We start from the raw sequence: 25,362 nt of genomic DNA, 5'->3' as shown, positions 1-25,362 counted from the left end.
GTGGCGATCTATATTCTTGCCACTATGATTCTCACGAATTCGCCTCTCTCCATGTACCATATCGCTCTTACACGCTTCCTCATGGTGACCACAACGTTCAGCTCGTTTGTGCCAGCCACTGTGGTCGCAAAGACCCCTGCCCCAGTCATGACTGGACAGAGGGTGGCAAATGTCTTACAAGGTCGGCTCACCCGCCCGCCACGGACCTCCACTTCCTTCTAATTTCCCACGTGGGTTTCCCTGACCAGCCTGATTTGTTTTCTTCCGAGGCGGCGGTGTCAAGTCGCGCCTGCCTGCAGCGTTGCGCGCCACGAAGGACGCGTCGGGCAGGGCGGGGGGGGGGGAACAATGTGCAGCTGTGCCCTTGCCTGCTCGCTCGACACAAGTTGACGCGACTCCAACCCCTCTGTATTGTCGGTCACTCAACAACAACCAACAACCTTAGATTCGTTCAATTCTCCTCACAGCATCGCTCATTTAGAGCGTTAGAGCCACGCCCGCCCCCCTTCATTGCACGCGATACCCACTACTCTTGAAACAAGACGACGCCCAGAAGGAAAACAAATACCTGCGCGCGCGGTACACCCTCGACTCATCATGGCGCAACGCGAGGTCATTGACCTGTCATTCTCGAGCCCTCCCCCTCGAGCGGGGAGCTCTGCACCTTCGAGCGCAGTCAAGCGCAAGTCAAATGGTGGGTGGTGTGCTTCGCGTTGCCTCGCGTTGCCATTGCTGACCCCGACAGCCGACCATGGTGCGACCGGGAGCAGCTCGGACAAGAAGGCGCGCGCAGAGAGTGAGTACGACCGCGTCAGGAGACACGGCACAGGGCTGACCACACCACTACAGGCCTTGTAGAGCTCAATGGCCGCAAGCTCGTCTTCCACCAGGAGCCATATCAGAGGAATAACAACGTCTTTCGACGAAGTGGGTGGCTGCACATCCGAGCAATTCAATCTGACGCCCCAGAACGCAACAACTTTGAGGAAGAGATCATGGACGCCAAAGACGGAGGGAAGGCGCTCAAGGAGATTCCAGAGGAGCTCTACGATGCCGTGGTGATGGCCGGCCACGAGCTCACCTCGAGCTCCGACGCCTTGTTCATCAAGCACCTTGCGACTGAGCTCACAAAGGGGGATGATGGTACGTGTGTTGGCCGATGCCGATCACTAACGCTAGACCTTCTGGACCCCGAGCTGTTGACGCCCTTGGTTACCAAGCTGTTCAAACTCACAAATTATGGATTCCAGCCAGAAGACTTTGGCGTGACGCCGTCCAAGTTCGCTGTTGGTCTTCAGATTCGGTGCTGGGAGGCCAAGGATCTCGACAAGTACTTTCCCGAGGACCGTCTCGCCGACCTTCGTTCTCGGCAGGAGGTCCGCCAACGGGCGCGCGAGCAGTGTGATCGCTTCATTGCAACAGTGGACGAGGCAGGAAGGGCAGAGATCCTCAAGGGTGAGATCGTCGACAAGATGGACAGGACAAGTGCGCCACGAAACTCGTCCGACTTTACGTCGCCAGTCAAGGCCGTCGAAGGGCGAAAGTCCCGTGAGCGCAGCGGTTCGGTGCTGAGTTCCGCTCCCTCCACCGGGTCTCCAACGAAGAAGATGAAGACTGTTGCCGAGGAGGTGAGTCTCGCTAGGACAGAGCTATGCTGACGGTGTAGACGAAGAAGACCAAGGAGGAACGCGAGGCCGAAAAGGAGGCCAAGAAGGAACGCGATGCCGAGAAGGAGGCCAAGAAGGCTGAGCGTGAGGAGGAGAAGAAGAAGCGCGATGAAGAGAAGAAGAAGCGCGACGCCGAGCGCGAGGAGAAGAAGCAGGAGCGCGAGGCGGAGAAGAAGGAGCGCGAGGCTCAAAAGGAGGCGAAGCGGTTGGAGCTCGAGGAGAAGAAGGCGTGAGTTGACACCCTGTGGCTCGGAGTAAGCTAACATCAACAGTCAGAAGGAACGCGAGGAGGAAAAGAAGCAGGAGATCAAGGCCAAGCAGGCCCAGATGTTTGGTGGCTTCTTCAAGCAGAAGGTTTCGAAACCCGCGTCACCTGCAACTCGTAACGTCAGCGAGGGTGCTTCTTGTGAGCCTTATGAGACGAGGCGAAGCTAACTTTCCAGCCTCCAAGTCGGAGAGTGACTTTCACCGAACCTTCAAGCCGTTTGTTCAGCGACCAAACGTGGAGTGGGCTCCCATCAACCCCTTCAAACAGGCATCTGCGTCGAGTAGCGCTGCAGGAGCGTCTGTTAGCAAGTGGTCTGCTCGAGGTCAGTTGAACCTTTCTCTACAAGGCTGACGCCGTAGACTTCCTCGATGACCACCTCGCGCGCCACAAGCTCAAGCGTACGACACCACGAGCAAACGTGCCTCGCGGCCTCCGCACTGCCGCTCCGTTCGGGTCAGTTGGTGACCTTTGGGCCGCCAAGGAGGAGGCATCAGATCCCCGCAGTGTAGTTGCGCAGCTCAAGAACCAGGACCGCTTCCCTTGGAAGACACTGGCCTTTGACCAGCAGGTCCGGCCACCATACTCTGGGACCTTCACCAAACCATCACTCGTTGTTGGACCCCGTACGCCGTTTGCTCAGGACCCAATCTTCGACTACTCGTATGATTCTGGGGACGACTGGCAGGACGACGAGGGCGGAGATGACGTGGATGACGCTGGGGAGGGAGCACAGGACGATGTGGAGATGTCGTCTGATGAGGACGACGGCGAGTTCGACGACTGGCTCGACGACGAGGACGACATTCTGTTCCAAGACACAGAGGCCGAGGCCCCCGCCACCGCCTCGCCCAAGCGTGCCGCCTCCCCGACTCTGAACGTCTTGCAACCGAAGCGTCCAAGGACATTAGTGCCGAAGCGTGTCGCCAAGCTCCAGCCTACTTGGGTTGGCCCAGTGTGGGAGCAGCAGATCGCAGAGCCCGTGGAGGCGACAGAGTCATACCGAATCCAGCTTCTCAATGGTGGGTGATTGCAACTGACTCTGCTGACCCACCAGACACACCAGAATCCATCGATCCTTTCACGTACGAGTCGAGCGACCCAGCTCAGTTCTTCAAAACAACCTTTTCCGACACGGCGATTGGCATGCACACCAAGGTGCGCTGCCTTCTCTCCGCGGAGGAGGTGGCACCACCCAAGCCGGCCGCTCCCAAGCCGGCCCCGGCAGCCGCCACACCACTTGGTGACGGCTCGTCTACGGCCAATGCTGGCGGCAAGGCTGGCCGCGTGCCGAAGATTGCCTTCCCAGCTGCGCACGTCGCCGAGCTGCTCAACCTCGTGGACGGCAGCTCCAAGATTCTGTCCGACCTTATTTCAAGCCTCAAGTCGCACTTTGACTCGACGACCAAGGCAGCGATTGAGGCCAAGGTTCGTGAGGTGGCTGTCCGCGACGGCAAGGGCAAGGACAGCCAGTGGCGCGTCAAGGCGGAAGCCTGGGTGGCCGAAGGCCTCACCCCACCTGTTCGTGGCATTGCAGCAGCGCTGGCCGGCTCGTCATAGTAGGCTCCTTTTCCTGTATATATTTTGGGCCTTGCTGCGTTCCCGGTCTTGTGTTCACTTGTCTCGGAACCCTCCACGTTTCACCGTGGTCAATGTAGATGCATGTACATGTACTGTACTCATTCCGCTGGCTTGTCGCTGAGTGATGTGGCCGCGACGCCCGACACGAGGGCCTCGACCTCGGCTTCGCTCTCCTCCTCGTCCTCGTCCTCCTCATCGTCCCAGCCCTCACCCACATGGTTGGGGTTTGCCCTCAGGAGGTCACCTCCCTCGTTGGCCGCTGGTCGTCAGCTTCGTCTCACAGAACCCGAACCCACCCTTCTCAGCCTTGGCGCGGTCGTACTCGTCCTGTCGCTCCTGCTGGATGAGCTCCTGCATCGCCTCGACCTCCTCATGTGTGTGGCAGGTACGGTAGCGCTCGATGAGCGGCCCGTTCATCTTGTAGAATGCGTGGCCCCACGAGAACTTTGACAGGCTGCGAGATGTCAGTACGGTTGCTCCTCCCAAGGTGCGTGACTTACAGAATCTCGGCCCAGTCGGCATGTCCCGTGATGTAGAAGCCGGCAGCGAGTGCCTCGACACAGTTGAGCCGCCACGGCTTGCCGTAGTTGACGGGGTTGGTCGCGATGAGGTATGGCAGCAGGCGCTCGTGCGGGCCCTTGATCTTGTTGAAGGGCACCTCGTCGAGCCGCGCCCACGAGCACTCGACGACGGCGAGGCCCGAGAGCATGATGACCTCGTCGTCGCACGGCGCGATGGGCTTCTTGCCCTTTGGCCTGGCGGGTGAGCTCTGTACACAATATAACACCCACGTCAAGACAACGCCGCGGAAGCGCTGCCCGACGCGCATCTGCGTCGCCAGGCCGTGCCGGGACAGCTTCTTGCCCGAGCAGCGGCGCGGGTCGCAGTGGTCAAAGTCCCACATGGCGACGGGGACCGCGATGCGGATGTCGGTGTCCTCGTCCTCCTCCTCGCCCTCCTCGTCCCCGGAGTGGGATGACCCGGACGCACTCGAGCCCTCGGCGTCCGAGTCCTCGGTCGTGTCCGACTCGTCGTCGCCGTCAGAGTCTGCCATTAGCGAGGGACACGCTGCTGGCCCAGCAAACGTACCAGCTACGACGACGGGCACGCCGTCGTCCTCAAACGTTCGCCGGGAGCCGCCCCGTCCGCCGCCGCCGCGCCCCCTCCCGCGCGATGTACCGCGGCCCCTTCCCCTCGGTGCGCCGCGCGACGCACCGCCCGCCTTGTTCGGTTTTCCAGGCTTGCCCATTGTTGTCTTGTCGGTGAATATGCGTTATCAAGGTGGGGCGGACTGAACTTTGGTATTTTGACGCCGTCAGCAGGTTGCAGCAGGTTGTCGCTGGTGGGTCGTGCCTGGCGCCACGTGAGCCGCTCGTCACCAAAACAACCGCAAGCACTGACCCCGAACGCGTCGAGTGCATCCAAGTCCAGTTCGACTTCCACTCTGCCCAACCACACCACAATGTCCCGCAGCGGCAGGACCAGCTCGCCGCTCGAGACGCTCATATTCTCCGTGCTCCCAGAGCTCGGCAAGCTCCCCGACCGCGCGCGCCAGGAGCGCGTCGACGAGCTCGTCGAGTTCTGCGAGGACATCCTCGCGAGGTGGGTACGGCCCGTGGGTGCGCGCGCTGACGGAAGCCGGCTGCCGTCGTCCGTGCCGTTCGGGTCGGCGACACTGCCTGATCACGCGCGGCGCGTCCTCCCGTCCCCCGACGACGCGTTGCGGTTTACCTCGCTGTGGACATCGCTTGAGCGCGGCGTGAGTTCACTCTTGCTCTCCCCAACTGATGACCCCAGCGCACACTCTCCGTGCCCCACCGGCACCTCCAGTTCCTCCTCGCCCTCTCCCAACTCAACCCGAATACCCAGGAGAGCGTGTTCCCACCAGCCAGCGCCAGCTCCAGGCAGAGGCACTCGCGCGCACCCAGCAGCCTGGGCACCCCTCCCCGGCCCGGCGTGTCCCCCGCCGCCGTGCTCGGCGAGAGCAGGACCATCAACCTCGACTCTGGTCCCCCGAGCCCCGTGTCTGCTGGCCCGTCAACAGCGAGGAGCAAGGCAGCGCTCCTGGCCGAGTGGCGCACAGCGCGCCACCGCCCCCCGTTCCCAGAAGCCCTACTTCTCCGCGACGCCCTCTACCTCCTCCAAGGGATCAACGGCAGATATGTCCGCTTTGCGGTAGCGCCTGCACCCCAGAACAACCCGTACCTCTCGGAAAGGGGACGCGCTGGTGATGGTACCGGGTTTCCTCTGGGCGCCGAGGGCACGCGCATGCTCGACGCCAAGGCCGAGGCCGCCCAGGAGGTGGTGGGGATCGATATCGTCGCCGACGAGGCCAAGGTGAGCTTTTGAGTGTGTGTGTGGTAGCTGACAAACAGAGCGGGTACATCTCCCAGCCCACGCGAAGCATCATGGCACAGCTATCAGAAATGGGCGTGCTGTATCGCAAGATCACGAGATTTATCAACCTCCACCAGGCGGCTGGACCGAGCTCCAAGAGCGGAATGGTCATCCAGGTGAGTAGATGGAATGGAGTCTCGAGTCTGACATCTACTTCAGAGCCTTTGTCACTTCTTGCACCACGAGTTGTCAGAGTACCACCGCCTGCTCGCGGTCCTCGAGTCGCAGCTCGCCCTCACTTCCCCAGCGACAGGGTCGGCTGCTGAAGGCTCAGCGTTGACGCTTCTCCGCCTAGGCGTCTGGACCGAGGACATGAAGCTCAAACTTCAGCTGATGGAAGCGGTCGTGGATGACGCAAATTGTGCGTTGCCTTTTTGTTGACGGAACGCTAACGCCTCAGCGGCACACGGCGGCGCCCTCGTCTCCAAAATCCACTCACACACATCCCATGGCGACCCTCTCACACGCAAGTTTACCGACCAGATCCTCGAGAAGGTCTCCCAGCCCTTCTTCCTCACTCTCCAGCGCTGGATGCTCTCAGGCGAGCTGCACGACCCTTTCAACGAGTTCTTCGTCCAGCTCAACCCCGACGTGGGCAAGGGCGACGACCCGCTGTCGTACGGCGACGCAGGCTTCGAGGAGGGACTTGACTCTGCCGGCGGTGTGACTGACTCGCACTACGTGTGGGAGAAGAAATACGTCTTTGTCAAGGCCATGGTGCCCGGGTTCATTAGCGAGGACTTTGCAAAGAAGGTAGGTTGTGCTGTAGGGATAGAGCTGACAGCAGATCTTCTCCACGGGCCGCAGTTTGAATTTCATCAGATACAACTGTTACGATTCGGACTGGATTGCAGCCCAGGCTAACCAGGCGAGATCAGGAGAAGGTATGTGTATTGTGTCGATGGCGTCTGACATCCCAGCCCTCAAGTACAGCGACCTGCCTGGCTTGGAGCGCTCCATTGACGACGCCTACTCGTCTGCAAGCCGACATTTGTTAGAGATCTTCTTTGACAAGTACAAGCTGCAAGATCATCTCCAGGCGCTCAAGGCGTATTTGATGCTCGGTGCTGGCGATTTTGCAGAGTTACTCATGGAGTCTTTGGCGTGAGTGGCCCTGACAGCTCGGCAGCTTGAGCTGACCTCCTCGCCCAGACCACGCCTATCCAAACCTGCGATAAGCCTGTACAGGCATCACTTGACCTCGGACCTCGAGTCGGCCATCCGGGGATCAAACGCGCAATATGACCCGCCAGATGTGCTCCGCCGCCTGGACGCTCGCATCCTCGAGTACTCGCACGGCGAGCTGGGCTGGGACTGCTTTGCCCTCGAGTACAAGGTCGAGGCGCCTTTGAATGCGGTGCTTGACGAGCGCTCAATGGTCGGCTACGACCGTCTTTTCCACCACCTCTGGAGATTGAAACGCGTCGAGACGGCAGTCACACAAGGCTGGATGCGAGTGACGAGTGCGTCACGGGCGTTTGAGCTTCTTGAAAGTGGGTCCAGCTGAGTGGCGGCCATAGGAAAGCTAACCCAGCAGACCTCGACAACGACTGGCACCACTGTCGCATCGTACAGGCCGAGATGGTGCACTTCTTGCGTCAATTCCAGTCGTTCTGTCAGCTCGAGGTCATCGAGTGCAGCTGGCAGGTTCTGCAGGAGTTTGTGGCCAAACGCGAGGGCGACCTCGACGCATTGATCACGGCTCATCGCACTTATCTCGACCGCGTCGTCCAGAAGGTCCTTCTGCTGGGCAACCGCCGCGACCGAACAGACGTAAGTGATGCGGTGGGTCACACCACTGACGGTACAGACTACCCTCCTAAACCTCGTGCAAGAGGCATTAGACAATATCCTGCAGTTCCGTGGCGCGACAGACGACCTGTACTCGTGGTCATTGGGAGAAGCTACACGGGTAGACCGAGAGCGTGATGGAGAGAGGGTGAGTCGGCCGAAGTGCCACGCCACGCAACGCCCAAGATTTGCTCTGACTCGCACCCAGGGCTTAAGCACCGACGAGGAGGCAGCAGCGGCCGAAAAGGAGGCGTCGCTTCTCCAACTCGAGGGCATCCGAGACCGTATTCGGGGCTGCTCGAACCGGTTCCAAGACGCCGTGGTGACCATCTGCAAGGAGGCAGGCTCCCATGCCGACCTGGACGTGCGGTTCCTTGCGCTGCGTATCGCCTTTAACGGGCACTACGCACTGCGGCGAAGCTCAAAGGGCAAGAAGTAGAGTAGCGAGCAGATGTATAATTATCCAATAGCTGCATGGCGCATCGCGCGCCTCGGGTCGTCCACAATGATCGCGATACGGCTATCGCATCGCGCCCACAGCGGACGACGGGAGGTCGGGATGTCCCGCACCGCCCAGCGGCTCTGGCCCATGAAAACGTGGCCAGCGCACACCACCCACCGCAAGCAGTGGACAGGCTGGGCGATGCGGTTGCTAGTGCTCGCTCTTCCGATGGCTGCGACATCGACAGCGGTGACTCCTCGAGGGGGGGCTGTAAACGTGTCTGAGCTCGGATGGGCGAAATGAAAGAGAGACACGGCGCAAGTTTGGGGGGTTGGCAGTCTGCCTGCGAGGTCGCAACTGGCGAGGCGACCGTGGGAGAGTGGCTTGCAGCACTTAGTGGCCGTTTCGATCGAGCGAGGCGGCGTGTTTACGATCTGGCGCTCTGCACTGCATCCGCTTCGTCGTGTCTCGGCCACGATCGATCACGATCTGGCGCGCACGACGTCCGCACAGCCCGCCCCCGCCACTCACTGGGATTCGCCGTGCGTGCCACAAACCACCAACACTGCATAGCCGAGGGTCGAGGGTCGGTCGAGAGGCAGTCGTCAGCCTGTCTGGCAGTCTCGTGACTCGCCGCCACCCAAATCCGTGTTTACACTGTTTTGCACATAACCCCCACCTTGCCCGTATTTGGCAATTCTCCATGCCCCCCCTTACCATCTGTTTACTTGGCGAGTTGGCCCCGCCACACGCAGCCGACCAGCCTCTCCTACAACCAATATACCCCGCTAATTAAGCGCGTTCGATTCATTCCCGCCCACTCGAACACATCCAACTCGTGTCGTGCGCGTCACAAATGTTTGGTTCATACGAGAGCGCCAAAGCGACATGCATCGCGGGGTCGCATCATACTAAAGAAGGATCGAAAGCGAATAACGGGGGTAACTACGAAGGCCGGGATAAGACAGGGAGGGGGTGTCACAAGATTGCCACAGTTACAGACAGGTCACAGTGGTTCCCAAAAGCCGTCCAGAGATGGAAGAGTCGCTCTGGGCTGCTCTTACTTCTTGGCCGGGGCAGCAGCCTTCGCCTTCTTGGGCGCCGCCGCCTTAGCGGCAGCCTTGGGCTTGGCAGCAGCGGCCTTGGCTGGGCAGAATCAGCGAAAGCTCGGACTCGGCGTCGGCGTCGGACTCACCAGCCGGGGCCTTCTTGGTCGCGGTCTTCTTCTTGGGGGCAGCGGTCTTGGCGGCGGCCGTCTTCTTCGCGGCAGTCACCTTTTTAGCCGCGGGCTTGGCGTCCGTCTTCTTCGCCGCGGGCTTCGCGGCAGCCTTCTTGGCTGCAGGCTTAGCCGCCTTCTTAGGGGCCTGGTTCTCCTTGCCAGCGGCAGCCTTCTGTTAGTCTGTCAGTGTTGTACTTCAATGTTGATAAGCCACGTACCTTGGGAGCAAGCTTGACCTTGCCACCAATGCCCTTGGGGAGGACAAGAACACCAGTCTCCTGGCCACGCTTGATGGCGTTGGAAAGGTTGTTGACGTTGGCGGCAGCCGAGAGGTCAAGCTTGTAGGTGTTGGCAAGGTACCTGACGACGTGTCAACTCTGGGACCGTGGGAGATGGTGTAGCCACACTCACTTCTTGATGGTGGGGCGCGAAACACCAGCACGGGCGTCCTCGGGGTGAGCCTTGATGGCCTCCTGTCATGTGTGTCAGCATCGCCATTGCCATCGGTGGAGAGGGAAGGTTGGATGGCAAGCTCGGGGAAGGGACGGCGATGTGAAAATCTCCGGAACAGGCAAAACACTGGCGGGGCTCGTTGCGGGCCATGCATGATGCGTTGGGTGCTTTTCACCACGCATACGTGTGGATGGGGCGTGGATGCACCGATTCGCCGAGTCTCGCGAGCGCCGAGGCCGCAGTGGTGGAGAAATGGTTGATGGATGGGGGAGGGGGCGGAAGGCCCAAACAGAGCGGCTGGTCACGAGGCCGTGAGAGCCGTGTGCCCAAACCCGTGGGGCGATGGGCCGAGCGGCGAGAGGGGCAGCTCTGAGCGTTCACCAGGCGAGTAGGAGCATCTCCATCGCCTAGCAGCGCTCCAGAGGGCCGATCTATGCGCTCAAGGCAAGGCAAGTGGCGGTACACTCAACCCGAGTCGACCAGGTGTCCCAACAGGGTGGCGGGAGAGGTGCCCGACGGTTCAACCTACCTGAATCATGGCGAGGAAGGTGGGGTGGGCAGACGGCTTCTTGGGCGCCGAGGCCTTCTTGGCGGTTCCAGCAGCGGCGGCAGCAGCGGGCATTGTGAAGTGTTGGTTGAAGTTGGGTAAGGCTGTTGTGGTTGGGTTGGGTGGGAAGGGGTGGGCACCGACGGTGAGAACGAGGTGAAATCGGTAGCGATGGCAAAAGGGGCACTGGTTAGCTGCTGTTCTGCGGCGTGTGCGATGGGGGCGGTCGCTGTGGTGGTTTGCGAGGCCATGCGAGCCCCCAGAGCGAGTCCAACTCACGAGTTGAGGTGGATGGAATCGAGTTGATGTGGAGTGGGTGGAAGAGGGGGGAAGAGACGACATGGGGGAGAAGCACCCGGGTTTATGTGGCGCGGCCTATGACTGGACCCCGTCGACCGCTCGACCCAAGTTTGAAATAAACACCTCTTTGCATTCCCTCTGATTTCTCCATCTCAAACTCGTTTTAAGCCGTTCAAACTCTGCATGTGCATGGATGCGCATGATATGCATCGCCTGAGCCCAAAAAATACATGCATGCACACTGGGTAACAATGGCAAAAGGACGAAAAACGAGGAGGTGGTCACGTGACCGTGATCTCGACCCACTGATCCTTTGAAAACGCCGGATGCCCCATGCCATGTCGCCGAAGCGTCCACGAGACGGCCAAGAGTCACGAACGGCGGTTTTGCCATCGCAGATGTGCTCGAGGGGGTGGGAGGTACCTCCCCGAGGCCATCAAACCGTCTCCGTGCGCCACCATCTCGCACAGGTCACGGTCCGTCGCCCAACGGTGTCGGCGTGGCTCCCGAGCCGAGTCTGATCGCCGCCGCGGCTTCACCGGGGTGGTACTGCCCAACCATGGACGGTAACACGGTGCCGACGCGTGCGATCCTGGTGCCCAAGTGCCTGTCCCATGACATTCTGACGTGTTCTGGGCGGTTGACGCGCTTCTGGTCCAACGATCTCGTACATTACCTAGATGTGTGGCTCTGGCAGCCCCTGCGCCGCAGCTGGGCCGCAGGCAGATGGGAGGTATATGAGTTCTCTATGCATCGTGTTTTAAGGGCCTGGGTGCTCTATATCGTGCCCAAACGGCTCTGTGCCAAGTTTGGTGACCGCAGCAGGACGTTATGGTGAGAAAGAATTGAGATCACTGTTGCAGGCCGAAGATGTGGCGAGGCGGTGACCCTCGTGAGATTTTCCGGCGCGCATATCTCGGGAAGTAGTGAGCTTACAAGCACAAATTTGGTACCATAGAGCTCCTCTATAAGTCACCATCTTATTGGCATGCTTTGTTTGGCACTGATCTGCCCCGCTGTCCCATAATTCCTAGTAGAAGCTTTCAAACCCCTGCCATTGTTGACGTTGCTGGACCAGTTTGTGGAGGTCAGAGTTGTGACGATCGGCAATCACGTGCAGACACAAACAATGACTTCAGGGTTCACTTGGCCTCTAATCATTTAAATTTTACCCTGCTTAACACTATCCGGTTCCGTTTAATTGAGCCTCCCTTATGTACAGAGTGATGTGTACGTAGTCTTAACTTTTATGTAATGCTTCCTTCACTTATTAGCTCCCCCTCTTCTCGGAACTTAGAATGACGCGACTTGGTCAATTCTTTCGAGCTGAGCGGCAACACGCTGCACGACGCAGCCAGAAGTATCGGAAGGACGAGGCCACGACTAAAACGACACAACAAGAAAACAGCTGACTGTCGACTCGACAACACCCATCACACGACATCATGTTCAGCAGGTCAAACCTCCCCAAACAGTTACAGGGGAACAAGGCGTCGGGCAGCACGCGGTGCCAGGTGAGCTCCTACCTCGTCTCACCTCCTCCACCACCCACCTCCACCACGCCCCGCTGACACGCCACGCGCAGAAATGCCTGAAGCTAGGCCACCACACATACGAGTGCAAGAACCCGCGCCCGTACGTCCCGCGCCCGAGCCGCACAAAGCAGCTCGCATCGGGCGCAAAGGCGCGCGACACGCCCTCGGTGGTCACGCCGGACGAGTTCAAGACGGGCTACGGCGTCGGCCTGGCCGACAAGATCCTCAAGGCGAAGGAGGCCGAGCGGCAGGCGGCCACGCGCGGCCGGGGCGGCGGATATGGTGGGCGAGATAGGAGTGCCAGCCCGCGGCGCAGGTGAGTAAAATAAACGTGTCCCGAGGAAGTCGCTTACACCGTACATAGACGCGACTCGACGTCGAGCTCTGATTCCGACTCGTCGGCGTCCCGCAGCCCGCCGCCCCGCAACCGCAGGCGATACTCGTCCTCGCCTGACTCCGACCGCGGGCGCAGCCGACACCGCGAGAGCAGCCAGATCCGCACCGCGTCTCCGTCGCGCACGCGCTCGCCCAGCCCCGGGAGTCGGCGGGAACGTATCGAGCGCGAGGGCGCCACGCCGAAGCGGTACGACTCGTCCCCCGAGCCGAGGGGACGACGGAGCCCGTCTGACAGCCGGAGTCTTAGCCCACGACGGACGCCTTAGTGACTCGGCGTGACTCGACCCGACACACACACACACACCCTTCTGCACAAAAGTGGCAGTTGCCACCCACGCCCCCCTCAAAAGTACACTCCTCACACCAGCACAATCCCGTTGTACAGTATACATGCAGGTAGCAGCTACCATAATACCAATCTCCTAATCCAGCTTCTCCGTTTCCGTAATAATAGTCAACTCACCCTCCTCCTTTGGTGCCCGGTCGTCTGTTGACTCGTCGTTGGCCCCAACAGGTGGAGGCGTAACCCGCTCATAGAACTCGGCGAGGCGAACAGGATCGGCACAGAACGCCTCAAACTTGCGCCGGAGCGCCTCGAGCTGCTCCGCCCGCGTCTGCTGCACCGGCTTGTCACTCTCATGCCCATGGTGCCCTCGGTGGTCGTCGGCGCTCGTTTGACGTCCCTTGACAGGTGTCGACAGGAAGGGACGGTTGTCACACCACAGGTATCCCGCCTCGCCGCCAACGCACTGCACAAGTGCAAGCCCGCCCTTGTGGCAGAACTGAGAGTACTCAAACTTGACTTTTGAGCGATACGCGTACTCGACCTCAATGTTGTCCGGGTATCGGTCGCTCGCCTCAAAGTCGAGCACAAAGTCAAACTCGTGAGTCAAGATTGCGTACTCGAAATAGTTGACCGCTTGACCCGACGAGGCGCTCTCTGCCAGGCGCAGGCCGAGGTCGGGGATGACGGGCGGGGCGAGTGCCAGACGAATGGGGATGGCCGAACGGTAGGCGCACTTGAGGTTGACGTCCTTGATCTGCTCGACAGGCGCTTCGACAAACTTGAGGCCGTAGCGCTCCGCCAGGGTCGAGCACTTGCCTCGCAGCTCCTCGAGCAAACCAGCAGTGACACCGAGCCAGTTGAGTTCAAAGTGGAACCTGGGGGGTCAGATTGCTCCAACAAGTTCGTGCCACCTAACTCACGCGTTCCGCGTATTGTGGATGATATCCGCATGCAGCATGGCCACCTCGGCGCGATCACTCTTCCTGGTCGGATCCAAATCGATGACGATGCTCTGACTCATCTTCACCTTGCGCTTCTTGGCCGGCCTCTCAGTGAGGCGGAGAGGGCGAGCAGGAGTACCGCTCTTGCTATCAGCCGCGTTTGCGGTGTTGTCCGTCTCGAGCGTAAGGCGCGCCGGCGCCGCGGCCTTGCCTCCGAACCAGCTTCTGGCGCCCTTGGGCTTGTTGGCCTGGTGGATGTCGTACTGTGCGCGCATACGGTAGAAGAAGTATGTGTCCTGGAAGTTGTGCTGGCCAGTGACGTGCTCGATCAGGCCCTTCTCGAACAGCGACTGGCCCCAATCCGCAGCCTGCTCTCGAGTCGTCACGTCTGTGAACGTGGCTTTGAGCCACTCGCAGAACTGCTCGCCCGTGAACGAGTCCTCGTGGACATTGACTGGCAGTGTTAGCAGGGTAGGTTGACGTAGGCTTACAGTTCCACCAGCGGTCACGAATAATGAGACCGTTGTTCGGCTTGTTCATCATGTCGGCGACCTGCTGCAGGGTCATGCCCTCGAGGGTATGCTTGCCCTCAATCTTCTCGCGTCCGCTCGTCAGCCGCTCGAGTTCCTCAACCAAGCCCTCGTCAAGGACGCAGGCAGAGGGGTCAAAGGTCGTGGCCAGGAGTCGAAGAGGCTTGGGCGCCTCTCCGGGCCGCTTCCACTGGTTCTTGCCCAGTAGCTCGAGCACCTTGACGGCGCCAGTGATGAGAATTTCACTCGTTTGGTACTGCTCGCCCTTGGGCATCAGTCCGACTTGGTTCGGGTCCTTGCCGGACGGGATGAGGAGGTACCGGGTGCGCCAGAAACGTAGGTTGCTCTGGAACCTGTCCTCTTCACCAGCGATGAGACGGTCAAGGTAGTTGAAGTTGAGCTTGGCGTCGATGTTGGGGTATTTGAAGAGTGCCGTGGCTTCTTGGAACCCGTGCATCTGGTATGGCCAGACGAGGCACTTATACGCGTGCGGCTGGGTCGAGTAGTGCGTCTTGCGGACAAATCGCTGGACCGTGACACTCTGTTTAGACGGGTCAAATGTGAGGCGGTGAATGTGGTTGGACCAAGAGAGGTAGATGGCACCCGAGGCGTCCTTGAGGACTTCGCTGGCACCGCCGACGCGCAGCCCGCTTTTGGTCGAGTCGCCGAGCAGGAGGTTGCGGGGCGCGTGTCGGGCAATATCGGCCGCTGCGACGGGGTCGTCGTGAAGGTTCGAGTTGTGCGGTAACACAATAAACTGGAAGTTCTGGGACAGCCTCTGACTGGCCATTTCGCGCATGACGGCCAAGGGCAGGTTGATCTGGGCGGCATCAGGCCGTACGAGGAACGACACCTGGTCTGGGAAGCACGCAATGTCGTAACTGTGCGCCTCGTAGTGGGTCGCAATCTCCTCTGCCGTTGGCATAAAGTCGGTAGTGAGAGGCAAACATGCGGGTGCGCACAAGCTCTTCCACTTGACGACGTGCTGCTTGCCCGAAGCGAGGCGGGGTCTGACGTGTTGCCATCTACGGCCGTGGCCCCCAATGCCACCATCCTGCGGGCCCTCGTTCGGATTACAAGGGTTAACAGTCCTATGCTGGGCCGTTCGTCCAAACGCTGCCTGTGTCTTGTTCCGCCACGAGTCGTCCATTGACCTAGCTCCCTTGAACGAGTTGTGCAGGCTTCGAGGGATTGACCGGGGCATCGACCGGGCGATAGTCAGCTCGTCGTTAAGACCGCGCGTCCCTTGCGAAGCGATGGGCATGGGTTGTGATTTCAACGTTCTGGGGACGGCTCTCGGCTTTGTAGGCGATACTGCCGGTCCTGGAGACGTCCTTGTGATGCCGATGCCGGGGACGGTTTGCGGGATAGACGGCGGAGGGAGGTCATCCTTCGGTGCAATGGGTGAAGGGACCTTGTTGCCATCATTAAGATGTATCGAGACATCACGTCGCCCGATGTTCTCTACCGCTGCCGTCGCGACTGATGGCTGGGCGCGAGTGGCAAGTGAGCCAAACAACCAGGTACTAGCGAACCGGCTCGCGAAGGAGCCCCTGCTCGATTGGCTCTTCAGCTTCTTGACCGAAGATGATGGAGTTCGCTTGGGTGTTGACGCGCCGGATGGGATCTGATCGTTTGAGAGGATTGACTGCGACGGTGAGACCGCTATTGACGTTGTGCTCGTGATGCGGGATGATGGTGTTCGCTGCTCAAGCACGTTTTCCATGAGGGACGGGCGGCGGTGTTCAGATGCCTTGATGATTGGCAGCGGGGAAGGTGTGGCCGAGGATGTGGGAATATCTGGCATAAAGGCACCAGATGAGAGTGGGTAGACGTCTGGTAACGACGGGTTGGACATGGACTCTTCGGTGATGCTGGCCTGTGTGGCCACAGACTGTCGATTGCGGTCGCCGCGGTTGATCACCCGAGGCGATACGGGTTCGGGTTTCGTGCGACGCTCCTCCTCCATGCGGTGGGCCAGCAGCCTTGCCGACTGATAACTTGTACCAGCAGAGTTACTTAACCGCGATGTGCTTGTCGGCGACACGGCCAGGTTCTCCTTGCCCGCGGCGGCGGGGGCGGCCTTTGGCCCGCCACCAAACAGCTGCTCGTCATACGCGTCGTGGATCATCTTGCGGTCGTCCACGGTGAGCTTCTTCGTCTGGTCCATATCTTCGACGTCGAGCATCGGCACGACAACAGTCGTGAGGTTGTGATCCAAGATGCCGAGCATTTGAATCTCGTACATCTTGCAACGGGGAACGAAGCGGTCGCGGCGGAAGTGCTTGTCGTGGGTCTTGGAGTAGAAGGAGCAGTACACCCAAAAGGCAAGCGAGTAGCAATCTGTAAGCTCGCGATCGCCACGCGAGGGGTGAGAGTCGTGATACAAGGGGTCTGGGGTGGCTGGTTTCGTCGCGGCGGGGTTGAGGTCGTCACCAGCCTTGCGTGTTGGTCGTTCCGACAGATAGCTGAATAGTGGGACCGAGTGCAGGGGCATCTTGGTTAGACACACGAGGTCTAGTCCAATACCGTGATCGATCATGCGCTCCGTTGTCAATCGTAGCAGGTTCTTGTCGACTGCAAAGTGGCCCGTTCCAGGTGTCAGGACCGTCATGCTGAGACCAGTTCGGGACAAGTCACGGTCAATGTAGTGCTCGTCGAAGGGGTTGAGGGCGAGGTTGACCGCCTCCAGCACATTGCCCTCGTAGGCAAAACTCCAGCGGCCGACGATACGCTTCTTGGCATTGACATGCGGGTGGTCCTGTCCGTGGAGCTGGGAAAGCTGAAAGTCGAGCAGAATCTCGCGTTCACTCCGCTCCAAGCGCTTCTTGATCTCTGCCAGCGCCGGCATCCAATCGCCTTTTCGTTCAAAGTCGTAGAGCACGTGGAAGAAGTCCTTGCACCATCGTCCATGATAGTCCTTCATGAGACCCAGCGTCAAGTCCAGAGACTCGAGGTAGTCCACCTCGTCGTCGCTGTAGTAGACCCTTGCGAAGAGGATGATCGTCACGAGATGTGATGCGCCGATGGCTGTCCACCTCTGGAAGAGGTCTGGGAGGAAACCTGTCTAGTCAGCCAAGTCCATCCCTGGCACTCACCATGCAACACCTTCTCATAGTACCGCTCTCCGTCCTCGTCAAACTCCCAGGTTTCCTCGCAGAGCTGAATGAAGATGTACGTCTGCGCCGACTTGGACCTGAAGATTGTCTTGGTCTTGGATGTGAGAATACCACTGGAGTACTGATGCCGTCCTCGCCAGACGCCCTGGACGTCGGCTCGCACAGCGCCGCCAGCTAGCGTGACCTTCTCACCGACGTGCACCGTCGTGTTCTCGAGACTCATACCAAGTCGCCACATATCCGCACGACCGACGTACTGGGAGAAGTTGAGCTCGATAAAGTCGATAAACGCGGTCTGCGGGTCATCGATGCGAATCACCTCGACGTCTTGGCGGTGCTGAAGCTTGAACGCGTTGGCGATGGCATTGGGGACTTGGATCTGATTCGTAGGCACAGAGGGGACGTCTTCCCCAAGTCGAAAGATGTACCCGTCGCGTCCCTTGCCCGGCTTTACACCTTCCGTCGCGTCGACCTCGTACTTGTCCTTGGATACGAGCTGGTGGTGGGTCAAGTTTCTCCGTGTCTCCTGTGCGGGGACTGGCACGCGCCGAATTTCAAGGTAGTCACCGGCCTTGGCGTTCCACGGCAGCGAAGCATAGCTGAGAAGCACTCTGGTGCTTGCGTTTGACGCCGGTGCGGGCAGGAGCGACGGCGGTTCGCGCTGGGTCATGGTCTGGTTGTGGCTCTGGCTCGGCGAGTACGTGTACAGCGACAGCCTCACGTTGTTCGCTGGAGTCGAGAATCGCGGCGGCACATCCTCTGGCCCTGGGATGTGTGGTAGTGCATGAATCGTTGGTCCAGGGGTCGCATTTGACCCGCCCGAGGCGACAGTTGGGACGGCGGGCATCGACTGGAAGGTGTGAAGGTCGGGCATAGGGGGCGAGACGTCGGGGTTGGCATCGGCGTCCGGCATGGTCGTGAAGCCCTCTAGCCTCAGTCCACGAGACGAGCGAGGGATGCTGGTCGCTGTGTCGTCGGTATGGCCGCTTGCGCCGCTGCCGTGCCGCCCGTGGCCGTGTCCATGGGCATGCCGGCGGGAGTGGTGTGATCCGGCGTGCGAGTCGCCATCCTTGGACCGCTTGCGCTCGCCCTGAGGGATCTCACGCGCCGATGTAGACGCAACTCCAGACGCGACGTCGACCTGGGGCGGGCCAGCATCTCCCTCCTTCGTGCGCGGGGGGCCGACATTGACGATGGTCGATGACCGCGCGCGACTGGCGCCGGCGGACGTCGACGCCGTCGGCCGGCCCGAAGAGTTGTCGGGAGATATCCCTGCTGCGTCAGCTGGTCCCTGTGTCCAGCTTACCGCTCATTCCATCACGCGGGCCGGGGTGTGTGCTGTCTGTCGTAGGATGTGTTATCGAGGATGGATGTGAGTGGACGAAACCGACGTCATGAGCGAGCGTCTCGGTGGGTCGGATTTGACTCCGGCCCGCTGACGACAAGTCGGCCAAGTCCAAGGTCGGCCTCGACTACAATCTATCGATTTGGCTCTACACTTCCTCCAACGCAGCGCCGCTGCACTCGCCCAGCATGATCAACCGCCTGGGCCAGCGCCTCAAGGAGAACTTCCAGGAGACGACGCGCGACCTCAACCTCCTGGCGGGGGGCGGCGCGTCGGCGTCGGCGGCCTACTTTGACGCTTCAGAGGACAAGATGTTCGAGATCACCAAGCTGCTCGAGTCGCGCGCCGAGAGCGAGCGCCTCGAGGGCATGAAGCGCATCATTGCCGCCATGTCCAAGGGGAGGAACATGGAGGGCTTCTTTGCCCAGGTCGTCAAGAACGTCGTCGCCAACTCGATCGAGATCCGCAAACTCGTCTACATCTACCTCCTCCGCTTCGCCAACAACAACTCGGACCTGCTGTTGCTGTCTATCAACACATTCCAGAAGGACTTGTCAGATTTGAACCCTCTCATCCGGTCCATGTCGTTACGTGTGCTCACGTCGATCCGTGTGCCCGTGATCCAAGGTATCGTGATGCTGGGCTTGAAGAAGCTTGTGAACGATCGCAACCCCTATGTCCGCAAGACGGTCGCCGGCGGCCTCTCCAAGGTCTATGAGTGGGTAACGTGAGAGTGCGAGTCTGACCCACGCAGCATGGACTCGACGGCGCTCCCAGAGCTCTTGCAGCTCCTGCGAACCCTCCTTGCGTCCAACTCGCCCCTCACTCTCGGCCCGACTCTGACGGCCTTCACCGAGATCTGCCCCGACCGCCTCGACCTCCTGCACCCGTACTACCGACACATCTGCAAGCTTCTCGTCGACGCCGACGAGTGGGGACAGTCGGTCATCCTCGACGTGCTGACACGCTACGCGCGCGCCTTCCTCGAGAAGCCCGACACGGCAGGCGCTGTGCAGGCCAAGCCAAAGGCCACGAACGGCGAGAATGGCGCGGACAAGGTCGACTCGGACGACGAGTTTGAAGGCCTGGACATTGACCTCGCCATGTTGCTCCACTACGCCAAGTCGCTGTTCCACTCGCGCAACCCGACAGTCGTCCTGGCCACCGCCAAGCTGTACTACAACCTCGCTCCAGCTGGCCATAGCTCCGTCGGCCAGGAGCAGCTTGTCGACCCGCTCCTCCGGCTCGCTGGAAGTGCCAGTGCCGACAAGCACCACTCGGAGGCCATCGAGACCCTCACATGGGAGGTCATCGCGTCCATGGCTGAGGAGCGCCCGTGGCTCTTCGCACCCCGCTTCACGACCTTCTTCCTGCACTCGCGCGACTGCAAGGCCGTCAAGAAGGCCAAGCTCCGTGGCTTTGTCGCCCTCGCGGATGCCGATAACGCCGCGACCTGCCTCCGCGAGCTAAAGGCGTACGTCAACTTCCCCGACGATGCTGTCGCCGAGGAGGCAGTGCGCGCAATCGGTCACTGTGTGCGGACCCAGCCTTCTGTCGTGGACTCGGGCCTCAAGACCCTCATGCGCCTGCTCAAGAGCACCCGCGGCGTTCTCGTCGCGCAGGCCGTCATCGAGCTCAAGGGTGTTATCCTCTCCCAGGCGGCAGTGTACTCGTCTACCCCGCAGCACTTGGTCGCCCGGCTCGCAAAGCAGCTGGACAATATCACCAACCCATCTGCCCGGGCCAGCGTCTTCTGGCTCGCGGGCCAGTTTGCCGCCGACGACTCGCCAGACACGACCTTCGGGCTCAAGTGGCCTGGCCTCGCGCCGTGGGTCCCCGACGTGCTCAGGAAAGGCGTCAAGAGCTTCATCACGGAGGAGGCGCCGGCCAAGCTCCAGATCATCACCCTGGCCAGCAAGCTGCTCGTGCTGTCGCCTGGTACCCCCGCACTCGCCCAATTCAGCCAGTATCTGTTCACCCTTGCACGCTACGACCACAACTTTGACGTGCGCGACCGCGCTCGCTTCCTCAGTGCCCTGCTGAGAGGCGTCCGCGAGGAGAAGCAGGTGGAGGAGGGCATCGAGGACGAGGAGCAGGATGCCGGCGGTGTCACCCTCCGCCGCGAGCAGGTCAAGGTCGTTCTTCTGGGCAAGCGCGAGCCTCCCAAGGCTGTCGCTGCAGAGCGTGGGTTCGTAATTGCCGTCGTCACGCTAACCCGCGCAGAGAGCGCCTACGACGTCGGTTCGATGTCCCGCATCACGCACCGCAAGCTGGGGACGTACGAGTCGCTGCCCGACTGGACGGACGACCCGACGGACCCGTCTCTGCGCGAGTCAGAGCTGGAGAAGGAGGCCGAGAAGCCGCCCGTGCCGACGTTTGTGTCGTCAGCGCCGTCGCCCATCCCGCCGCCAGTTGTGCGCAATTTGTCCACGTCGAACGCCGCCACTCCGCGCACCGCGTCCCCGGCGTCGAGCGTCCCGCACACGACCAAGTCCAAGTTCCGCGACCTGGACGACTTCCTCAACTCGGAAGAGAGCGAGGAGGAGACCGACGACGAAGACAGCGACGAAGAGTACGAGAGGTAAGTTGCAAGGGTCAAGGCGCAAGCGTCAACAGTTTGGGATGGTGGGAGATGTGCCGGTTAAAGAGGGTAGACGCTGACAGCAGAAGCGAGGACCACGTCGTGGCCGTGTCAGCGCCGCCGGCACATGAAATTGTGCCAGAGTACGACACGGATGACGAGACGTCTGAAGAGGAAGAGGACGAGGAAGAGGAGGAAGAGAGCTCATACGACGAGTACGAAGTGGACGAGAACGAGGCGCTGCGGCGGCATTGAGCCGCATTAGATCTACCACCCATGCATATTGCTCTACAACAATCCCTGGCGCTTGAGGTCCTCGTACGTCTTCTTGTCGTACACGTTACCGTCTGCGTCCTCAAACTCCTCTGCGCGGTCCATGGCCGCGAGCTCCTGCCGTCCCTCGCGCTTGAGCTTGTCAGCGAGCGCGAGCGCGTCCTGGATCTTGGTAATCTCGTGGAAATGCCTCGTGTTGGGCAGGCCGAGCGCGCGCATGCCGAACGCGTGGCGCGACTCCTGGAAGTGACGGTCGAACGCCTTGCGGCCCATGTACACAAAGTCGGAGCAGATCTCGCACTTGAACTCGACGCCGAGACCGTGCAGCTTGTACAGCCAGTACGGGATGGGCTTGCCGTCCCAGCCGAGCGGGAGCTTGAGCGGGTTGTACGTCCGTCCCTCCTCGTCTTCGTCGTCGTCATCGTCATCGGCCGTGATGTTGGTCTCGGCAGGTGGGGGCTGCGCGTCCTCCTGCTCCTCGAGCTCGGCCTCACGCTCGCGCGCCGTCAGCGCACTGCGGCGCTCGACTTCTGATCGCGACGCCCAGAGAAGGTCGGGCAAGGGAGGGAAGGCGAGCAGCTCTCCGATGAGGTAGGTGAGTCGTGCGGGCTGCTTGAGCTTGTCGCGCGACGAGGTTGATGGGCCCGCGGCGGCACCGTTAGCCTCCGACTCGGCAACAGCCTTGCCAGCCGCCTCCTTCTTCTTGTGCTTGTCCGACTTGAGGTGTGCGTCGTAGACTGTCTGCTTGGAGTAGTGCTTCTGGCAGTACGGGCACCAAATGCCAGCGCCACCGTTGGCCTCGGCCTTCTTGCCCCCACTGCTGCCCTCGCTCCATCCAGGCACCTCTCCAGCCGCCCATGCCGACTCAAAGCTGGCCTCTGACGCGTCCAGCTTCTTCTGAACGTTGATGAGGGGTAGCGCGCGGCGGAAGAACGACACGAGGTAGTTGTAGAGGGTTTGGACGTAGCTGTGGGGTTAGTTGACACCGCATCGTGGATGAGGCCAACTCACGCGAGGTACGCCGCCGTCGACTTCTCCTTCACGTCCAGCGTGCGCTCCACTCGGCCCTGCCTCAGCATGTCGATGTAGGCAATGTACGACAGACGCGTGCTGCCCTTGAGATTCAAGAACTGCGCGTGTGACTCATACAGATCGAGTTGTCGTCCGTACGCCTCTTCTCCAGAGAAAACATTGTCCAAGGCTGCGCCGTTAGATCCATCCACACCGCGCTGCTGCACTCACGATCAATGATGATGGGCTCTTCCTCGTCCTCGACGTACACAGTCTCCAAGCCGTCACTGCGCACCAGCTCGTCGATCTCGTGCAAGAACTGGCGAGCGTTGATGTTTGTATTGCTCGTGTGGAACGCCTTGATGGCCTCAAAGCGCCTGTAGAACTCGCCGAGCTCGTCCTCGCCAGCGGGAGGGGCGGAGAGGAGCGCGAGCTCTGTTGGTCGAAGTCTGAAGAGTCAGTTGCAGCCCGCCACGGGAATCTACCAACTCACCCTGGCAGGTCCTCGTACGTCTCCACGAGGTTCTTCCTCAGCTCGCCGATACGGTCGAGGATGTCACCCGCCTTGCGATCTCTCCGCACAATGTTGCGTTGCTGTGGAGGTGTCAGTCAGGCAAGTGGAGGTGATGCCAGAGCAGAGGTGACTCACAGCAGTGGGGTTCTGCATGAGAACGTCGGCGAGCGCCTGCTCATACCGCTCGATCTCCTCGTGGGTCGCTCGTTGCGTTTCGATGATCGAGTCCATGGTCGATGGCAAGGTGTGGAGGTGGATCAACAACGATCGAGTTGCTCGAAATCCACAATTGATAGGCGGCCAAGAGGCAAAGTCAGGACTGCCACATGAACCACGTGGCGGCAGTTGCGGGGTTATCGCCACCTTCTCGATCACCTCCAGTCTTGACGCTGTTGTTCTCCAACTTTCGTTTCGACTTCTAGATTCCAACAACAATCCATCCAAAATGGCGGTAAGCATTGACAGCAGGACCTCAGACGCCGTGTACTGACCCAGGACCTCCCCATCAGCTCAACCCGTGAGTCTTAGAGCCGCAGCGCAGCTCCTAACCCCGCAGTGGAGATGAGAAGCTCGTGTTCGAGTCGTCCGAGGCGGTCACTGTCGTACGTACATGAAGACGCAAGGCTGCCCGACAGTGGAGAAGGCAGCGCTTCGTCGAGAGGGGTGGGAGCGGTCATTGACATGGGCGCTTTTGCTCCTCTCGAATACAGGCTCCGACGTGTGAGTAGCTTACCACTTGTTGTTGGTGGACGCGCGCTGATATCCGTCACTAGTCGAGGCACTTAACCTTAGGGAGGACCTTCTCCGCGGCATCTACGCCTACAGTGGGTACTGATTGCACGAGTCACGCTAACCCGCCAGACTTTGAGAAGCCCTCGGCTATCCAGCAGCGTGCCATCATCCCGATCATGCGCGGCCGCGACGTGATTGCTCAGGCGCAGTCCGGTACCGGTAAGACTGCCACCTTTGCCATCTCGGCGCTGCAGTCGATCGACTTGAACATCCGCGAGACGCAGGTTCTCGTGCTGTCGCCTACTCGCGAGTTGGCGGTCCAGATTCAGACGGTCGTGCTCGCGCTCGGCGACTACATGAACGTGTCGTGCCACGCCTGTATCGGCGGCACGTCGGTCGGGGAGGACATTCGCAAGCTCGAGGCTGGACAGCAGGTTGTCAGCGGTACCCCCGGTCGTGTGTTCGACATGATCCGCCGCCGCAACCTCCGCACCAAGGACATCAAGATGCTCATCCTCGACGAGTCTGACGAGCTGCTCAACAAGGGCTTCAAGGACCAGATCTACGACATCTACCGCTACCTCCCTCCTGCCACTCAGGTCGTCATCGTCTCGGCTACGCTCCCCCACGACGTGCTCGAGATGACGACCAAGTTCATGACCGACCCCATCCGCATCCTCGTCAAGCGTGACGAGCTGACCCTCGAGGGCATTAAGCAGTTCTTCGTCGCCGTTGAGAAGGAGGACTGGAAGTTTGACACTTTGTGTGACCTCTATGACACGTGAGTTAGAACTCCCGTGTCCGCAACTGACGCCAGCCTCACCATCACCCAGGCTGTCATCTTCTGCAACACGCGCCGCAAGGTCGACTGGTTGACGGAGAAGATGCGCGAGGCCAACTTCACCGTCAGCAGCATGCACGGCGAGATGGTGCAGAAGGAGCGTGACGCCATCATGGCCGAGTTCCGTGGCGGCCAGAGCCGTGTTCTAATCACGACCGACGTGTGGGCACGTGGTATCGACGTTCAGCAGGTCTCGCTGGTTATCAACTACGACCTGCCATCGTCGCGTGAGAACTACCTGCACAGGATAGGTCGCTCTGGCCGTTTCGGTCGCAAGGGTGTTGCCATCAACTTTGTGACGATCGAGGATGTGCGCATCCTGCGTGACATTGAGCAGTACTACTCTACTCGTGAGTGCGACAGGCTGGGGGTTTCACACCGCGACCATGGCGTTTCACTAGGGCTTGGGCTGACACCGCCGCAGAGATTGACGAGATGCCCATGAACATTACCGACCTTGCGTGATGTGGGCTCAACGCGAGGCATAGTAGTTTATTGTCTGTATGCACACTGTATAAGCTTAGACATGAGCCGAGATTCGAGTGGGGAAGGAGGCGGGGCGGTGCAGACAACGAGTCACGAGGATGCAGGTCGGC

General features: G+C 60.4%; 8 protein-coding genes across 8 annotated transcripts; 5 read left to right on the top strand and 3 right to left on the bottom strand.

Annotated features, from left to right (window-relative positions):
- Positions 1-438: 438 nt before the first annotated feature.
- On the top strand, positions 439-3,492 carry rlf2 (Chromatin assembly factor 1 subunit rlf2; the record flags this gene model as incomplete). Its single annotated transcript, XM_062773976.1, has 10 exons — positions 439-694; positions 746-796; positions 850-927; positions 970-1,143; positions 1,180-1,628; positions 1,667-1,896; positions 1,940-2,073; positions 2,111-2,257; positions 2,295-2,954; positions 2,990-3,492. Exons 1-10 carry the CDS (start codon positions 598-600, stop codon positions 3,490-3,492), a joined length of 2,523 nt encoding a protein of 840 aa, XP_062629960.1. The 5' UTR covers positions 439-597.
- A 119-nt stretch (positions 3,493-3,611) lies between these two features.
- Positions 3,612-4,767, bottom strand: TSR3 (Ribosome biogenesis protein TSR3; the record flags this gene model as incomplete). Its single annotated transcript, XM_062773975.1, has 5 exons — positions 4,603-4,767; positions 4,305-4,560; positions 4,014-4,268; positions 3,810-3,967; positions 3,612-3,772 (listed from the first exon to the last, which is right to left on the bottom strand). Exons 1-5 carry the CDS (start codon positions 4,760-4,762, stop codon positions 3,612-3,614), a joined length of 990 nt encoding a protein of 329 aa, XP_062629959.1. The 5' UTR covers positions 4,763-4,767.
- Positions 4,768-4,943: 176 nt separating this feature from the next.
- On the top strand, positions 4,944-8,150 carry alp6 (Spindle pole body component alp6). Its single transcript, XM_062773974.1, has 12 exons — positions 4,944-5,115; positions 5,152-5,272; positions 5,311-5,850; positions 5,889-6,026; positions 6,070-6,271; positions 6,311-6,663; positions 6,698-6,794; positions 6,831-7,014; positions 7,063-7,403; positions 7,448-7,683; positions 7,721-7,849; positions 7,910-8,150. The coding sequence occupies exons 1-12, from the start codon at positions 4,976-4,978 to the stop codon at positions 8,138-8,140; spliced, it is 2,712 nt and encodes a 903-aa protein (XP_062629958.1). The 5' UTR covers positions 4,944-4,975; the 3' UTR covers positions 8,141-8,150.
- Positions 8,151-8,987: 837 nt separating this feature from the next.
- hil-5 (Histone H15) lies at positions 8,988-10,703 on the bottom strand. The gene is made up of 6 exons (XM_062773973.1): positions 10,642-10,703; positions 10,345-10,466; positions 9,774-9,835; positions 9,581-9,722; positions 9,339-9,534; positions 8,988-9,289 (listed from the first exon to the last, which is right to left on the bottom strand). Exons 2-6 carry the CDS (start codon positions 10,435-10,437, stop codon positions 9,204-9,206), a joined length of 579 nt encoding a protein of 192 aa, XP_062629957.1. The 5' UTR covers positions 10,438-10,466; positions 10,642-10,703; the 3' UTR covers positions 8,988-9,203.
- Positions 10,704-12,107: 1,404 nt separating this feature from the next.
- On the top strand, positions 12,108-12,859 carry Zcchc10 (Zinc finger CCHC domain-containing protein 10; the record flags this gene model as incomplete). Its single annotated transcript, XM_062773972.1, has 3 exons — positions 12,108-12,176; positions 12,248-12,513; positions 12,562-12,859. The coding sequence occupies 3 exons, from the start codon at positions 12,108-12,110 to the stop codon at positions 12,857-12,859; spliced, it is 633 nt and encodes a 210-aa protein (XP_062629956.1).
- A 6,108-nt stretch (positions 12,860-18,967) lies between these two features.
- Positions 18,968-21,659, top strand: Ap3b2 (AP-3 complex subunit beta-2). The gene is made up of 4 exons (XM_062773971.1): positions 18,968-19,532; positions 19,569-20,998; positions 21,038-21,395; positions 21,482-21,659. The coding sequence occupies exons 1-4, from the start codon at positions 19,003-19,005 to the stop codon at positions 21,648-21,650; spliced, it is 2,487 nt and encodes an 828-aa protein (XP_062629955.1). The 5' UTR covers positions 18,968-19,002; the 3' UTR covers positions 21,651-21,659.
- A 9-nt stretch (positions 21,660-21,668) lies between these two features.
- sap61 (Pre-mRNA-splicing factor sap61) lies at positions 21,669-23,440 on the bottom strand. The gene is made up of 5 exons (XM_062773970.1): positions 23,329-23,440; positions 23,173-23,273; positions 22,911-23,128; positions 22,680-22,869; positions 21,669-22,635 (listed from the first exon to the last, which is right to left on the bottom strand). The coding sequence occupies exons 1-5, from the start codon at positions 23,422-23,424 to the stop codon at positions 21,684-21,686; spliced, it is 1,557 nt and encodes a 518-aa protein (XP_062629954.1). The 5' UTR covers positions 23,425-23,440; the 3' UTR covers positions 21,669-21,683.
- A 179-nt stretch (positions 23,441-23,619) lies between these two features.
- Positions 23,620-25,293, top strand: FAL1 (ATP-dependent RNA helicase FAL1). Its single transcript, XM_062773969.1, has 6 exons — positions 23,620-23,644; positions 23,735-23,913; positions 23,972-24,017; positions 24,055-24,706; positions 24,743-25,116; positions 25,191-25,293. Exons 2-6 carry the CDS (start codon positions 23,755-23,757, stop codon positions 25,229-25,231), a joined length of 1,272 nt encoding a protein of 423 aa, XP_062629953.1. The 5' UTR covers positions 23,620-23,644; positions 23,735-23,754; the 3' UTR covers positions 25,232-25,293.
- Positions 25,294-25,362: the final 69 nt, after the last annotated feature.

Source organism: Vanrija pseudolonga, chromosome 5 (genome assembly GCF_020906515.1).
Source record: "Vanrija pseudolonga chromosome 5, complete sequence".
Classification (NCBI taxonomy): Eukaryota; Fungi; Basidiomycota; class Tremellomycetes; order Trichosporonales; family Trichosporonaceae; genus Vanrija; species Vanrija pseudolonga.
The sequence above is the reverse complement of the archived record's forward strand: the minus strand, read 5'-3'. Positions and strand labels throughout refer to the sequence as shown.

Coding starts and splice junctions, on each gene's coding strand:
- alp6 (XM_062773974.1), top strand. CDS start 4,976: ATGTCCCGCAGCGGCAGGACCAGCTCGCCGCTCGAGACGCTCATATTC. Junction 6,272..6,310: donor GGTCGTGGATGACGCAAATT/GTGCGTTGCCTT, acceptor CTAACGCCTCAG/CGGCACACGGCGGCGCCCTC. Junction 7,404..7,447: donor GGCGTTTGAGCTTCTTGAAA/GTGGGTCCAGCT, acceptor CTAACCCAGCAG/ACCTCGACAACGACTGGCAC.
- hil-5 (XM_062773973.1), bottom strand. CDS start 10,437: ATGCCCGCTGCTGCCGCCGCTGCTGGAACCGCCAAGAAGGCCTCGGCG. Junction 9,836..10,344: donor CCTTCCTCGCCATGATTCAG/GTAGGTTGAACC, acceptor CACACATGACAG/GAGGCCATCAAGGCTCACCC. Junction 9,723..9,773: donor TCGCGCCCCACCATCAAGAA/GTGAGTGTGGCT, acceptor ACACGTCGTCAG/GTACCTTGCCAACACCTACA.
- Ap3b2 (XM_062773971.1), top strand. CDS start 19,003: ATGATCAACCGCCTGGGCCAGCGCCTCAAGGAGAACTTCCAGGAGACG. Junction 20,999..21,037: donor CAAGGCTGTCGCTGCAGAGC/GTGGGTTCGTAA, acceptor TAACCCGCGCAG/AGAGCGCCTACGACGTCGGT. Junction 21,396..21,481: donor AGCGACGAAGAGTACGAGAG/GTAAGTTGCAAG, acceptor CGCTGACAGCAG/AAGCGAGGACCACGTCGTGG.
- sap61 (XM_062773970.1), bottom strand. CDS start 23,424: ATGGACTCGATCATCGAAACGCAACGAGCGACCCACGAGGAGATCGAG. Junction 23,129..23,172: donor ACGTACGAGGACCTGCCAGG/GTGAGTTGGTAG, acceptor CTGACTCTTCAG/ACTTCGACCAACAGAGCTCG. Junction 22,870..22,910: donor AGAGCCCATCATCATTGATC/GTGAGTGCAGCA, acceptor CTAACGGCGCAG/CCTTGGACAATGTTTTCTCT.
- FAL1 (XM_062773969.1), top strand. CDS start 23,755: ATGAGAAGCTCGTGTTCGAGTCGTCCGAGGCGGTCACTGTCGTACGTA. Junction 23,914..23,971: donor TCGAATACAGGCTCCGACGT/GTGAGTAGCTTA, acceptor TCACTAGTCGAG/GCACTTAACCTTAGGGAGGA. Junction 24,018..24,054: donor CCGCGGCATCTACGCCTACA/GTGGGTACTGAT, acceptor CTAACCCGCCAG/ACTTTGAGAAGCCCTCGGCT.